At 50.1% G+C, this 16613-nt stretch overlaps 1 protein-coding gene across 3 annotated transcripts in view; it reads right to left on the reverse strand.

Annotated features, from left to right (window-relative positions):
- The window catches only part of ABCC4 (ATP binding cassette subfamily C member 4 (PEL blood group)), a gene marked incomplete at both ends in the record, with an annotated part of 194785 nt that overhangs the window by 141588 nt on the left and 36584 nt on the right, over window positions 1–16613 (reverse strand). For 2 of the 3 annotated variants that reach the window (XM_084235702.1, XM_084235700.1), the window contains one exon: window positions 7781–8005. The exons of the other annotated variant lie outside the window; for it this stretch is intronic. In XM_084235702.1, the coding sequence (XP_084091828.1) occupies window positions 7781–8005 (225 nt within the window). The remainder of the gene's footprint in view (window positions 1–7780; window positions 8006–16613) is intronic. 3 annotated transcript variants of the gene reach the window in all.

Here is a 16613-nt window from a genome sequence, read left to right on the forward strand (position 1 = left end):
GACTGGAAGAAAAGGTTTGCAATTCACACAGCTGATAAAGGGCTGGAATCCCGACTATACAGAGGTCCTACAGTTCAAAAGTAAGAAGACAATAAAAAGGCCCAACATAAAAAGGGTGGAGGGGAACAAAGGGCTGACACCACACAGCTAATAGGCAGGTACAAAGGAACTAGCAGTCAGCGATGAAGTGAGCATGAAGACCAGCATGAGGTGCTAACTGACACCCATGAACAACCCCAGTGAAGAACACTGGCCACACCAAGTCTCGGTGTGGATGGAAATATCTGGAACTCATATACTGCTGATGGGAATGCAACACATGTGACCAACTTGGCTTGTCAGCTCCAGCTCCTCCTGGCAGAAAACTAAACCTACAGCCCAGTGCGCCTCTCAGCTACCCCCAGCAAGCCAGGCCCTGACCCGCTGCTGCTGGGGGACATTAACTTTTCACAAAATGCACAGGCTGGATTCAAAGCTGGTGTCCTACGTAACACAGAAAGTGAAGAAAAGGGGCTTAAGGGACAGTTTTTTAAAGCATTACAGTTAGCACATGGCTAGTTCACATGGGTCTGTCGGAGAGTGGGGAAATAACCATGAAGAGCAAATGTGCAACCCAAGTAGTGTCAGTTGCGGGGAGACCCAATTTTCATGAAGAGCAGTTTCATTTCCACAACCATCTCGAGATACTGGCCCGCCCGTGTTTTCAGGAAAGAAATAGAATTACAGCCTAACATGCAAAATAGTAGCTTGAACCCTGTGACCCTGCAGCTTCTGTGAGCCCCAGGAAGCTGTCATCTGCAACACCACCCCGTCTGACCTGAAAGAAAAGCAACAGAGTCGACCCTGGAATAAAATTGGCCTGCAGTGAAGTTCCGAGCTCTGTGAACGTAACACCATGTGGTCCGTTCACTGACAAAACTTTCTACCAGTTGCCTTTCCACACGCCAGGGAGCAAATGCAGAGGCAGACAGGTCTGAGGGCTGGGAAGGAGCTGGGGAAGCTGCAGGGGAACCCTTCCCTTCTCATGAGGCACGCTCGAGTGCATCTATTTTTTTTTTTTTTTTTGTAATTCAGGCCACATTTATTGCAGTGGACCACAGGCATTGCCGAGAAAGAGTCAACCAGCTTGGGCACCCTCTGCATCCTGGAGCCTCGCTACTCCCTTCACACAGCCCCAGATGAAGAATGCCTGCTGTCCTGACCGCTGACCTTCAAACTGACCAGCTGACCAGCTCCTCATGGCAGAAAACTAAACCTGCAGCCCAGAGCGCCTCTCAGCTACCCCCAGCAAGCCAGGCCCTGACCCACTGCCCCTGGGGGACATTAACTTTTCACAAAATGCACAGGTTGGATTCAAGCTGGTGTCCTACGTAACACAGAAAACAAAGAAAAGGGGCTTAAGAGACAATTTTGGACAAGAGCCTGAAAAGCAGCAGGAATGTGGTCAAGAGAGGTTTTAAGAGAAATTCTGGATTAAACGAAAGGGGAAGACCAAGAGGACATAGTAATATGGAATCTAGATGCTGCGGATGCAGGGAGCTTGCAGGTTCCCCTCCAAGTTCTAAAAATAAAATTCAATCACGTAAGGATTAAAAATACACTTTGGGTAAGGAAAACTCTTTCTCTGAACAGGATATTGATCTACAGAAACATCCCCTTGAGAGGCGATGCAGAAATATCTATTTGATGCTCATTATCTGCACTAGTTACGTCCTATAAAGTCACTGGGAATGTGAACGAGTGAATCCTAATTGCTCCTCAGGGATGCAGGGTTGGCTTTGTTGAGTCTGTGGTAACAACATTTTCATCAACTGGTCAATACATAGGGAACCTTGTTTCACCTGTGTTTGTTTAAAGAAATACCGTATTTAGTAGCTATTGCCAATTCCCTAACAGTGGACTCACAGCCAGCAGCATTAACATACACCTGAACCAGGTGTGTGGCGCGCAAGCAATTTTCTCTGGAAGGCACAGGGCAGGCTTCCTGTGCCCAGGAACACCAGACAACACTTTAGCACTCTGCATGGGGCTGTTTTAAACAGTGCAGTCACCAATAAAAGGCACAGAAATGCAGAAAATTGGAGACACTTGTTTACAGCATGAGCTGAAGACGGTGTGGCCCCAGCTGTGATATGCGTGTCAGTCACACAACAAGTCAAATTTTAGCAACTATGAGCGTGATGCCCACAAATGACCAGGAAGGAGAGAACCTGGGGTACTGACCTCCAGGTTCCAAATAAACTTCACAAGCAGGCAAAATCGCAAGTACAGAATCAATGAAAATGAGGGCTTGACTGTTCAGAAATTCCTGTACAACAGATCTACAGGGAAAGGGTAAGGAGGTTATTTGCAGGGAGTCAAATCACCTTAGAAAATGAAACAAACAGCGACACAGTTTCTCCCACAAACCACTTCCTGAATAACACCATAGTGAGGACAAGAGTTCATCCAGAATAAGAAATCGGGCCAAGCAGTCCCGACCCCATAAGGAAATCTGCACCAGGGAGCCAGTGACCTCGGTGGCTGGCACCTGCGCTGGGAGAGAGCTCAGCTATCATCACGGTCCACTTCAGGAGCCACCAGCCCCTCAAACTGGACACAATGTCAGGAAACCTGGGGCCAACTGGGCTAATGGCCTCAGGAAACCACCTCTGTGTCACATGACAGGACCTGGTGTAACGGCAGCAATGACACAGTGCAGCTTTTCTGATCCCATGCAGACCGGGTAAAGGAGGAGTCAGAGTCCTCAGTGGTTTTTTGCAGGTCTTTTATTGGGGTTCACCAGGCATATGGCAGGCAAGGGTGCTGGCTGGGGGGCTGGGAGGCTGGTAGGCCTCCCAGCCCCCAGCAAGTCTTCACTCTATCTGGGCTCTCTGGCGTTCGTTCTGCTGCTTCTCGGCTTCTCTTTCGGCTTCTGCTTCGTCTTCTCCTGGCGTCCCCGTGACGCCGCCCTTAAAAAGCACAGTCTCAGCTCAGCTGAATTCCATCTACCTATGCCCACACCCTACTCCAGGTGCCGCCATCAGGCACGCATTCAGGACCACAGGGTTCCCTCGTCTATCCTGATGGCGGGAGGGCAGAAAAGCCTGATACCTTTTACCTTACCCTACACCTGGTTCTCCTGATTGCTGACTCTGTCATCCTGCCCATCCCAGGTCCAGATGCCGGGCACACGGGGCCTAAGGCCGGGGCCAGGCCAGCAGATCTGTCCCCTTTCTGCCGAGGGCTGGTTCGGAAGCAGGCACCCACGCTCATCTAGCCTGTGCTACCACCCTCCCCTGCCCTGGCCCATCTCTGCTCCACACCAGGGAAGTAACCCCTTGAGATTAGAAGCCGGGCATGCCCTCCCGCTTCTGGGTCCTGGCCAGGAACAAAAGCAGCCAGTAGGCCACTGGTCCCCGGTAGAGGAGACAGCAGCTGTAGCGGCAGGATGGGCCGGAGGGCAGGTTCTCCATGACTTAAGCAGACGGGTAAGGAGGAGTCCTGGAGCCCGCGGTAGCTTTTGCAGGTTTCCATTGGGATTTGCCAGGGACACGGCAGGCAGGTGGGTCGGGAGGCTGGCAGGCCCCCAAGCCCCGGGCAAGTCTTCACTCTTACTGGGCTCTCTGGCGTTCTCCTATGGCCTGTTTCTCTGCTGGTGGTGCTCTCGTTCTTTCGCTCCATTGTCCCATTCTCTTGCTGGCGTCCCCATGACGCTGCCTTATAAGCCCAGTCTCTCAGCCCAGGTGCACCCACTTACGCATGCCCACACCCCACTCCAGGTGCCCGCCACCAGGCATGCATTCAGGACCGCAAGGATCCATCATCCATCCTGATGGCGGGAAGGCAGAAAAGCTTGACACTTTTTTACCTTACCCTACAGCAACACATCCCAATGGGATATGGCCACGGTCTAGGGGCGACTTTCCAAAATGAACGGCACGATGGAGGCTCAAAACATGACTGTGGGGAGGATGTTGGATTCTTATTGCCAATCTGATGACTGTACAAAAAGCACAGCCTGCACTGTGAATCCTTCCATTTGGTACAGAGTTCTGAAGATGCTCCTAGAGATCTGAGAAACCTGGAAAAGCCGCCATGAGCTATTCAGCATTCTGACGAGTGGAGCCACTGATTCAAGCAAAATACCAAATTTCATAGAAGTTCCTCTTTATTAGTCTTCAATTTTTTTAAAGATTTATTTATGCATACAAAAGCTGGGGTACAGCCAGAGGAGCAGGGGCGGGGTGGGTAAGAGGATTCACCAGAGACAGAGCAGGGAGCAGAACAGGCAGATCAACTGAAATAAACTGTTAAGGGGAGCAGCGGGTGAGTCAGGAGAGGTCTGATGTGCCATGTGGGTAGCTCCCTGGCTGGGGATCGAATTCCTGCTGTAGAGGCTGCGAATAGCTTCACAGTGCTGAGACTTAACCCCTTGCACCACCAGGGAGGTTTCTATTAGAAAAATCTGTGATCACGTGGAGATGAAAAATGACTTCCCCATGACGGGAGAGTAAGGCAGCGCCTCTGAAAACCAACGAGACGTGGCCTCTGGGTCCAGCACTGCCACATGGAGGGATGTACCCAAGAACTGAGGTGTGGACTTGAACAAGTATCTGCACACCCATGTCTCCAGCAGCACTTTTCACAACAGCCCAAAGGGGCAAGGCAGCCAGTGTCCACTGACAGATGGACGGACACACACAATGTGATGGGGTCAGGTTACTAGTCAGCCCGAAAAAGGAATTGGATTCTGACACACGCTATACTGTGGATCAACCTTTACGACATTATGCTACATGACATAAGCCAGACACAAAATGACGTGTGTGGTATGAATCCAATGGAATGAGGGACCTGGAGTCATCAGATTTATGGATGCTGAAAATAGAACAGTGACCTCAGTAGAGAGGGCGAGGTGAGGCCGTAGGTGATGGGGACAGAGCTTCAGTTTGGGAAGCTGAAAGAGTTCTGGGGCTGGGGGCGGGGGGGGGGGGGGGGGGCGGTGATTCCCGGCTCTTGCTGCCACCTCAAAGATGTTCTTCAAAAGGGTTCAGGTGGCAAATTGTAGATTATGCAGATTTTACAATTTAAAAAACAAATGGTCGAAAGGTGCCAGTCACCTTTGCCAGCCATGCAAAGGTAAACAAAGGACAAGTCATTTTCCCATGTGAGGCATCCCAGAGGTCACTCTGTATCACAAATGAGGACTAGGAGCTTAACAGCTGCTCCATTTATAACACCCTGGGGCGGGATCAGGAGGCGGGGCCGTGCACCTGCAGCGCCTGCTGGCCCCACCTGCCCACCTGTGCGCAGGGTCCTGTTTCTTTGCCTCAGCAGGATTCTAGATCCCAGGCAGGGCACGAGGAAATGTGCCTTTCTCCCACGTTTCTGGAATTTCAGGTTACATCTGTCAATGGCTTAACCCAAGAGCTCTAACTGGATAAAGGGACAATTCTTCTAGACCAACCAAGCCAGCAAATTAATACCTTTGGGAGATGTTTACATTCAGGTAAGCAAATGGGCCAAGACAGATGGGATTTCCCTAAGGTGACTTTCCAAAGCAGTAGTGGGAAGAGAAAGAAAAACAGGTGGACGGCCACCTCCTGCGCACCGGGAACACCTGCAACCCAGCCCTCCCCTGACCCGGCTTCGGGGCTGGCAGTTTTCACAGTGGCATGCTGGAGGACGGTCCTCCTGGATGGTCCGCTTTCTTTATGGGAGCTAAGCATGATTTGAAAAGATAAAAATCTAGCTAACTCAGACCTAAATCTGAGTATTTGTCTCCTAAATGGTAGGGGTACAACAAAGTGACAGAGGAGAGGAAGACAGGAGTGGGGAGAAGAAAGAGGGGAAAAGTGGGAACAAGAGGGGAGTAAGGTGGAAGGAGTGGGGAAGAGGCAAGGAGGGGGGAGCAGAGGGGCCAGGACCCCTAGACCAGGGGGTGCAGGCATCACCACCATTTCCAGGTCACAGAACAGGAGCCCCCCAAAGACCATGAGAGGCCAGGCCTCCGGGATTCGCACAATTCAAGATTACTCAATGTCCGTTGACAAGAAGATGTGGAGAAGGGTCCTCGCAAGAAGTAAACACTAGAAAGAGCTCTAGATAAGTAGCAAGCAGGTAGAAGAAGCAATGCTTTAGGTTTAAATTGGTTTTGTGTTTCAGTGAGGGTGTTAATTCGTTTTAATCAACCTGTGTATATTCAAGGTGTACAGCATGAGGTTTTGATGTACGTATAGGCTGTGAACACACCCATCATCTCAAAAAGAAACTATTTTTGGTGGTCAGCACCCTTAAATGCACCGGAGCTCAGCAAATCGCAAGTATATAATACACTCAAAGGAGAATTTTAATTTTTTTATGCAAACCCTTCAAGTCAAAGAGATATCCAGGATGGAGGTTTAGGAAGCCATCAGCTCTTGACATTGGCTTATCTGTGGGCAACTCTGTAAAAGCACCTGAAATCAGGCCTCCCTGGTGGTGTACAGGTTAAGGCTCAGGGTTATCACCACCATGGCCTGAGATCGATCCCCAGTCGGGGAGCTGACCCACATGGCATAACAGACCTCTCATATCCCACCTGCTGCTCCCCTCAGCAGTGCATTTCAGTAGATCAGCCTCTCACCCTCCACATCTCTGGTCTATACCCCAGTTTTTGTATGCATAAATAAATAAAGATAAATCTTTGAAAAAATAAATTAAAAATTAAAAAAGCGCCTGAAACCCCTATTCCTTCCATAATAATTAAGCCAGGGTAAATGATGGAATAGTGTATGGCATTTCACAATACAAAAATATTGAACCCATCATATTGGGTCTTTTTTTTTTTTTTTAAAGATTTATTTATTTATTTATACAAGCACTGAGTACAGTCAGAAGCACGGGAGGGTGAGAGAATTCACCAGAGCCAGAGCGGGGAGCAGAGCAGGCAGAAGGAGGTACACTGCTGAGGGGAGCAGCAGGTGGCAGGAGAGGTCTGCGCGCCATGTTGGACCCTCCTCGGGTGGCCGGGGAGCAGCCGGGGATGGAACCAGTGCTGCAGAGGCTGCTGGTAGCTTCACAACCGAGCGCTCAACCGCTGCGCCACCGGGAGGCCCCCATCATATTAGGTCTTATCACCCAAATGCTATAATACACACAAAAGGAAATAACTGCATAAAACAATGACTTGAATTAAAAACAATATAAAACAAATGGAACCATCAGTTTGCTCTAAAATTACTAAAATACAATGTTAAATTTCAAATTTTATCACAAATTCAACTGTCTTCTTTCATACCATCAAAAACAAACATAACCACAGAATGTAGTGAGACTATATTTGGCATGGATCCAACTATGTTTCTCTTGAGTTAACAAAATCATAGAAAACATAATGATAACCTTTGTCAAGCGTATTTTTTTCTCCTGGATTTACCTTTTAGACCCAACCACTGCAGTGGGTGTCAATGAAGGCTTTAATCAACCACAAAAATTTCCACCAATACAACTATATTAAATTAAGGCCTGAAAACACTGAAAATAAATTTGGGGCTTGTGTTTCCATTCAATTCTAGCATACATCTGTTTTTTTGACAGCCAGCTATGTTCAGATGTGATCACTGCCCGACAATTTGCAAGATATACTGACAGGGCCTGCTTCAACAAAAGCACAACAAAAACCAGCAGATGCAAATCCACACTTCTCTTTAAGGGTCCAAGGACTCTGCACAAAATGTTGGCTGGACATACAACTTTTCCCCCAAAGCAGCTATTGCTCTGAGCAAGGGGTCTCGTTTTGATGCTGGTGGCCACTTACCTTCCGATAAATCATGTGACACATGGCGACCCTTAACCGCATGCCTGCACACTGCACATGGTAGAAGTACAGGTGGTGTAGGATGGCCAGGACCAGCGTGCAGGTGGTCAGCACCGTGGCATAGATGTAAGCTTCTCGCAAAGCCGCAGAGTCGGTAGGGTCGTAGTTTTCAAAATAACTAATAATTTTCCCCAGGAATATGGGCTGGACGACTTTGGTGCCTTCCTAAAAGGAAAGAGCATGGCCATAATTAGAAATATGAGCTAGAGGGGAAAAAGAGAAAGAAATACAAGTCACACCTGTTTTTCTGAACACTGGCTTTAGCTTTTAAAATTATGAGCATGTTGAAAAGGCATTTCTGATACTGTGCCACCTTCGCCGCTAATCTGGAAGGAAAACAGAGTGCTTTCGTCCAAACAGAGCCAGAAAGCAAAATGGCAAGTTCAAAGACAGCAACACCTTAGTACATGGTGTCGGGTACACCTTGGATGTGGGAGCGTGTTCCTAGCAGGGCTTGAGGACACAGCAGGCCAAGTGCCAAGGGCGTCTTGGTCCGAGGTGACTCAGAAAAGTGGCATGGGGAGATACGGAAAGTGCTCAGGTGGACCGCCCCGCTCCAAGCCCACCCCTTTCTTCTCTGCACCCCTGACATCCAGCCCAAAGGACAGTCAAATTGCTCCTTCAGGGAGGCACTGCATTCTCCCTTGGGTACCTCGCTAACTTCAGCCACTGGCACAGGCAGATCACAGAAAAGGACCTTCCAACCTTTCCCAGCCTACACGCCACTTGTTGGCAGATCCTGGAGAAAGGAGTCAGTTTCTTCGGAAAGATGAGGAAGGAACCGGGTTTGGGAGGCCCCCAGGCACTCCATGCCAAGGGATGAGGCCTTGGTCTCATACCCCGGGGAATGCACCTTCTGCATCCTCAGCCATAAAGGAAAGTCATGTTAAACCACATTGTCATCAGCTGCTCTCCATCAGCCAATTTATTGCTGGGCTGATCACCTATTCCCCAAGGCAAAAATTAACATCCCACACCAGTAGGGCAGGGGAGGAAAGAGGCTTACTCCCAAACAGACTTAGGAAAAGCCATTTTTCGACCCAAGACAAAAAGGTAAAGAAAGAGCCAGATTTGCCCGACCCACACCCCTGGACGTCAGTCACTTCGGCACCACGTTTGTGCCACCTTGAATACGCAGGCATGCCCCCATCTAAGAAAAGCAAACACTCAATGTAAATCCAAGCCACCAAGAGCAAACTCAGAAGCCCTAGACATCACCCCCGCAGCCCCCAGATGTCCTCAAAGGGCAAAAATGCCAAAAGGTTGGACATATTTTAGGAACTCCACTGTGATCACCCTTTTGAACCATCCCTCCCGATTCCCAGGGGCAGGGTAAACAGCTGACTGTCGCGTAGATCGATCTCTCCTGTCCATCAGATGAGAGCAAGCCAGTACCAGAGGAAGGGAGACTCTGAGAAAGCAAGCATGAAACGAAATGAACAAGTGTTTTCTCAACCAACTTGATCTCCATCATTACAGAAAGATGCCCCGTCCCACAAACGGGCGTGACTCAAACCCAGCCTTCCTGCCCTGCTGTGTACACGCCCTCAGTTGATGCACTTCACCCACCACCTCACCTTCTGTGAGTCATGCAAGTTTTCATCACTGTAGAGAGAGGTCAGGGCTGGCTGGCTGAAGAATGATGAGGGAGATGATTAGATTAGAGTCAAGGAGATCACACCAAAAACATGAAGGCTCGCTGTTACAGGGCCAGCTCTGCCTGGTCACTCATCCCAAGAAGGGGCCTTACGAGTTTATAGAAGGGCCGAAAACAGCAGGTTATAAAACTGACTGGTATGAGGTGAAAATCTGGAGGCAAGCACAGACAAGCAGAAATATCCCATTGTACACACGGGCAGTCCCAGCCCAGATGTGGCCATGAAGCCCAGGTCAGCAGCCCAGGGGCTCCCCACCAGAACCCACTGGAAACACCTGCCACCCCAAACTTCTCTAAGAAGACCACCATAGCCTGTTGCCCAGCTCCATAGTGAAGTCCTAACACGGTGTCATTATAAGAGAAATTTAAGACTAAGCTCATGCATCCACGCCAAGAACACAGACACAGACACCAGAGCAGCAGAACACAGGGCGGAGGTCACCAGCACCTAAGGCTTTTGCTGCTGGGGCAGCATTTAACTACCCAGGTGAGCAAATAGGTTCACAAAAGGGTACAGCCAGCTCATGACCTGGACCTTCCCAGATCCTACCCCTCAGCTAGGAAGGACTAGAACAAGGGCAGAAATACTCATTAGCAAAGTTGAATCTCAGCCAATTAAACGTACTGGAGAGCAAGAACCAGGCAGGTCCAGAATCGCTCACACAACGCACCACCTTTGATGCCAGTGTATGTCCTGGTGAAGAGTATGTCCCCAAAGCCACAGAGAATAAAGTTCTTGCTCCTTCACAGGAATTGTTCACAACTCTGAAACCACAGGGGTGTTTAAAAGATCCCAGGGGCAGCAGTGTACTTTGGTCCTTCTGCCTGTTCTGCTCCCCGCTCTGGCTCTCGTGAATTCTCTCACCCTCCTGCGTTTCCGACTGTACCCAGTGCTTGTATAAACAAATAAATAAATAAATCTTTAAAAAAAAAATAAGTAAAATAAAAGATCCCAGGGGGAGATCACGACACCCCCAAAGTTCAAGGTCCTACCAGAGTCTCAGGGTGTGGGTGTGTGAGGCAGCTGTTTCTAAATGGAGCATTTGGCAGGCGGCCTCCTCAAAGCCCCTGACCTTGGGTCCTCCTGCCGCTGGGCCCACTCCTGGCTTCTTGGGGTATCTGATTACATGGGGAGATGCTAAAGGTCCCCTCAGGGGCACCTTCTGCCAACAAATTCCAGAGGTACTGGAGGCGGTTCCAGGACCCCAGCCTGTGATTGATCATCCGGTTGAAGAATCGGGATTGGGGGGGGGGGGAACCTCAGGAAATAGAAATAAGCTACGAGACACAGAAAACATTGCCTCGGTGAATCAGGTAAGCAGAAAGGGGTGAGCCTGTGCAGAGGCAGTTAGTTTTTTCTCAGGGTTGAAAAAGAAAATGTGAATGAAAGAGGAGTAACTTAGAAGTCAACAACACTGTGGGGGAGAAAACCCCAGCCCCCTACCCGGACCATCACAAGGTCTTAAGGCCCCCCTCCTCTCTCCAGCTACCCTTTCCTTCTCAGAACCTGCTTCATTTTTGGAAATGGGAGAGAAAGTGCAAAGGTGGCATTCAGGAAGATCCAAATGCACAGTGGAAAGGCAGTGGCTCTAGGGAAAAGTCAGCATCAAGGTTCTAGACATAAATCAGTCCTCGGGACCCCCTGGTCCCCTGATGGCATGTCAGCATTGCTGGGATTTGTGCAGAACACTCTGGAGCCAAGGCCCAGCCCCCAAAGACTGGTTTAGGTTCCAATCATCAGGGCTAGAGCTGGAGGCTCCCTCTCCCTAGAAGGTTCTGGAATCCAGAAGCACACATGATGCAGCTCCCTGTACTGTTAGGGCCTCTGAGCTTGGAGGGGCTGCAGACTAGCAGGGTCTGGGGCTTACCAGACCCCAAGGGTTTTCATGGGGATGACATGCCTGCTTCCAAAAAAGTACTTGTGAACCCCAAGTCCTGAGGTTCCAAGGATGAGACCAGAACATTTTGTACTGAATAGCAGGAAAAGTAAATCTTCAGAGAAGACCATAATTACAAAATGAAAGAGACAAACCCTAATTCAATTCCAAAATTACCAATGACGGGAGGGAGGGAAAGGCATAGAAGGAACAAGATAGCAGCCTTCTCAAAAAACAGCCTCTTTGATTTGGCTTCAGAACTATGAAAACAGTACAAGGAATTATACAACAATTAAAAATTTAAAAAGCAATCCCTCACTTTCAGAATAAAATGAAGAAAATGGACCTAAGCAGATTCTTTTTTTTTTAAGATTTATTTTTATTTATTTATGCATACAAGAGCGGGAGTGCAGGCTGGACGTGCCGGGGGAGAGGATTCACCAGAGACAGAGTGGGGAGCAGAACAGGCAGATTGACTGAAATACACTGCTGAGGGGAGCAGCAGGCAAGACAGGAGAGGTCTGCTGCGCCATGGGGGTCAGCTCCCTGGCCAGGGATCAAACTCACATGCCAGTGGCTGGGGACAGAAGCTCTGCAACTTAACCCCTGAGCCACCAGGAAGACCCAAAGCAGATTCTATCCAGTTCCTGGCACAGCCAATCCAAAGTACATGGTGTTAAACAAGGTAATCTGGAAACACATTCCCTGTGGGATACACCTCGAGACCACAGGCCCTGCAAACAGGAACCTAAAGTCACCCTAAAGATGGGTGGTGGTGTATATGCGACAAGAACAAATGAATTATGTTGCTATCACTGCGGACTGCGAACAGGCATGGGAGATAAAGGACTAGACGATGAGCAAAAAGCAAAGAGCTAGACACGTGAAAGCAGAGATTAATAACACTAGTGCGAATGTGATCTGGGTTGTTATAAACTCATGTTAGGCTTAACTTTTTCAAAATATATATATATTCTAGTTTTTTTTTCAAAAAGATTTATTTATGCATACAAGAACGGGGGCACAGGCCAGAGGGGTGAGAGGATTCACAGAGACAGAGTGGGGAGCAGAACAGGCAGATTGACTGAAATACACTGCTGAGGGGAGCAGTGGGCAAGACAGGAGAGGTCTGCTGTGCCATGTGGGTTGCTCCCTGGCTGGGGATCGAACTTGTGGTGCAGAGGCTGCGGTAAGCTTCATAGGTTGCATCTTAACCCCTTGTGCCACCAGGGAGGCCCATATATTCTAGTTTTGTCTACTCAAAAAGCCAAGGAACAATAACAAGGCCAGTAGCAGGGAGGACCTCCAGCGCCCAGACTCCAGTCACTAAGTGCCATTTTTCACTCAAAAGAGCCAGGGCTATTTGGTGAAATGGTTGATCCCGGGGCTGGAGCAAAAACTGTCCAACGTGAGCCAGAGACACCAGGAAACCAGCAACAACAACAATCATACATGCAAAAGACTCAGGCCCCAGCCTGAACAGACTCCACTGGCCAGCAATGCCAAGCTCTGGTGCCAGTACAGACTGCCACGGGCTGGAGCACAGTAGTTATGCTCACATCCATGAGCTCACACTGATACTCTCAAAAATAAACGAAACCAACAGTGCCAGAAAAACTCATTAGCTCTAGAGAAAGATGCTGGAGCGCCAACAACTCATTACTCTAAAAACTAGTTAAGAAACTGAGAATTTCCCCTGCCCTTCCTCTGTGCACCTGTTCCTTGGGGAAGCCAAAGAGTTGGTAACGGCAAAGTCTCTCTTTCTGGGAATTCTGCAGCTAATACATGAATGGCAGACTTAGAACATCACCACTTGCAACCCGCCCCTGCCCCCCTCGGTGAATTCATGGATCTTGAACACACAGAAAGCAAGCAGGTGTTATGTAAGCCACGGAGGTACGTGACCCTACCTGTGAAGTCGTCCTAGCAGAGAGGGGTTGGGGGGCGGGAGGGGAAGGGAGTCAGCCCTGAGTCAGATCTAGCTCCTAGATCAAAGCACCAAAGCAACTTAGGTAGGAAGCAATCTGCCAAATGCAGACTGTGGGAACCACTGCTGGAAAAACAACTTGGTTTCTGCAATTTAAAAAATATATATAGTTGATATAGTTGCAGAACAGAGGAAAGAAAGAGGAAAACAGAAAAAGAACCCACACAAGCTTTATCAACCAAATGCACCTCCATAGGATGCTGATTCAAACCACAAGAACAACAAAAAAGGGAAATTGTAAGCATGGCCAGCTACTGATAATGTTATCACCATGGGCGTTGTGATGTGCTGGCTCCGCGGGGAGGAGTTTCTGGTGCTGGCTGCGCCATCTGCACCGCGATGTCCTCTTGCAGGAAGGGGGACGCTGCCAGCCGACACGGCCAGACCTGGCCCACGTCAGCTCGCTGATAAAAACCCCAGAGTGACTTAAAGGCGACCTTAGCTTCAGGATGATACTAAAATGGAAACCGGAGTGCAGACTTAGCAGTAGAATGAGGCTCGTGGCCTGCGTACAGGCAAGGAAAGGGAAGGGGGTGCGTGGGGGTTCAGTCCCCACCAGAACATGAGGGACCTGGAAGCATTTTACTGTGAAAGGTCTTCAATAGCACTTACATGCTTAGAGAGAAGAAAGGATATTCCTAATAATGGTTTCCTGATAAAACCCTCAAATTACTCACCCCATCATGGGCAAATGGCCTAAGAGACCAGGCCTGAAGCAGGGCTGCTAAGGCCCCAAAGCTTGTCACAACCTAAGGCACCATCTTTCAGGGAACCACAAGAAGGGTGCAGGCAGATCTCAGACAGTGCAACAGCAGGAGACGCCACATCAAGATAACAGGAGACACCACATCAAGATAACAGCCGACACCATCTGCCTCCCGCAAGCTTCTCCCCCCCATGTTTCTTCCAAATGTCTCTACATGTATCTCTGCCATGTGACTCCTCAGCCTCCTTCCCAGCAGACCCAGGGTGCAAGCTGGGGCTGAAGCAGGACAAGGACTCCAGATCCCACCGGCCTTGGGTGCCATGAACGTGACCTGGCGACTCGGCTCCACCCTATTCCCAGTAGCTCCCACACTCAGCAAGTGTGGCTTACGGTCCCCTGGGACCTGTAATCCCAGGTGTCTGCATGTAAGCGGAGAGCACAGCACCTCCCCTTAGCAGAGGCATATCTGCCACAATGCCACCAAGGTTTGTGTGAGTTCACTCCGTGCTATCCACACCAACAAAGTTGCCCAGCAAGGTACTTCTCATAATACAGCCCCTCACCCAGGGACAGGTGACAGGTGACAGAGCTCCTGGGAAGAGACTTGTGCCATCCTCAGTGGAGGGCTGGCATCACAGAGGGCTTGGGAAACCCACTGCTGCCTACAGGTGAGGGTGGCAGAACTCCTGAGAACAGTCACTGGCAGACTTTTCTAGACAACTAGAAATTATCCTTCTAGGCAGATTATTTTAGAATCACTGCAAATGCAATCTTTTCAGAAACGAGTCACCTATGTCCCTGACATAAGGAAAATGGACTGAAACAAGCCACTGCGCAGGATCAGGTCACCCCATGGCGATCTGTGGGAGCTACCGTCTCCACACAAGAGCCAGCAGGTGCACAGCCAGGCTCCTGAGTCTCGATGCCACCTCTTCCCTTCCCTCGGCGGGTGCCCACAGTCACTGCTCCCAGTGCTAGGTTTCGTGGAAGTGAAAGACGCCAGGGCAGAGAAGGAACCAGGCCCCAGGGTGGCTCATGTCCATCAGCTGAGTTTCAAAACAAAAAGGGAAGACACCTGCCTTCCTGCGACCTCCACCGGGACCAGATAAACTCCGATCACCTGGACAACAGCCAAGCCCCTGGACTTACATTAAGGGAGCAGAACCTTATCCCCACAACCCTCTCCTCTCAGGGGACAGGGGCTGGGGGAACTCCCACCAGCTCCTCTACAGTCACCCCACAAACACATCCAGGGGCAGAGAGGAAAGGCCTGGGTGTGGCTTCTGTGCTTGGCCCAGCAGGTGCTTCAGGGGCGCCTCCTCTCTACCCCAAGGGCCCCGGGCAGGCAGAGGCTTGCTGGGTTCCCTCCGCAGAGCACACGGGGCCTGGCATGCTGGGAAGGTGCCGGCTGGTCTCTTCTCATGAGCATTGCCCTGATGAGCATGACATGCCTGGTCCCTGTTCCTCTGCGGGCTGCGACCATTCCTCAATTCTCCCAGGACAGAGGTTTTCACGGCTCTTGAGATCCCAAGCTCAAAATCCTCGCCCTGGTCTGACATCATCCTGCCTCTTCCTGCTGCTGCTGGTTGGAAATAGTATGCAGCCTGGGGACCGCAGGTGATTCTCAGGGTGTTCCATGCACCGGAAGATTTAAAGGAGGGCTGGGAGAACCCCCAGATTGAGTTTAGATCTCTCGCAATCCGAAATATGATGACCAACAGCGACTGGGATGCAAGACCAAGAAATGCTAAGTCGCCTCTTAAAACCCAGAATTTAAACCTGCTTTCGTCCCATCTAGCTCAGTATCTGGCGTTCATCACTGAACACCCCAAACAGCCCCTGGAAGTGATCTGGGAACACAACAGATCCTCGCCAGCCTCACCGTAAGAAATCATGTCTCTCTAACGTCTCTCCAACAACGGAGTGTCGGCAGACAGGTCTAGGAAAACAAGAGTATTTGTGTTGGACCCCAGGCTTCTTCCGACTGCCAGGAAACAAAGTCAAGGTTTACTTCCAGAGTAACTCTAACGACCCTGAGCTCCCCAAACTAAGGGCCCTGACAGTTAATTACCTTAAAGACACAAGGTTAGAAGGAACATCATGCTCCCGGCACCAGGCTCAGCTCGGGAGTGGAGCCAGAAACCACCACGATTCTGGCTCATGGCAAATCCAGCAGGAAGCAGTCCCAACTCACGGCTGCTTCATCTGCTTCAGCACCACCTAGTTCCACCAGCCTGTCCCCTACACCTCAGGCTTGGGGCACTTCTGCCTCCAGGGGTATGCTCGGACACCCCACCAGCGACACTAGCAACAACTGGAGGGGTGGGGCTCAGCCTTGCCCAGGATATGCACACCCCAGCTCCAAGATTCGGGCCGCGAGTGTCTAAAAGTGGAAACCCCACTGCTCAACAGGGAACCAGGGCCCGGCCCAGGCTCACCCAGTTCCAGGTCCCAAGGCCACCACCGCCCACTGACCCCTGCCAATACTATTCCCATTCTAGAACTTTTTACTACTGAGTATAAGCTCCTACCGGTGCTGCCGCTAC

Source organism: Talpa europaea, assembly GCF_964194135.1.
Source record: "Talpa europaea genome assembly, chromosome: 6".
NCBI classification, from domain to species: domain Eukaryota; kingdom Metazoa; phylum Chordata; class Mammalia; order Eulipotyphla; family Talpidae; genus Talpa; species Talpa europaea.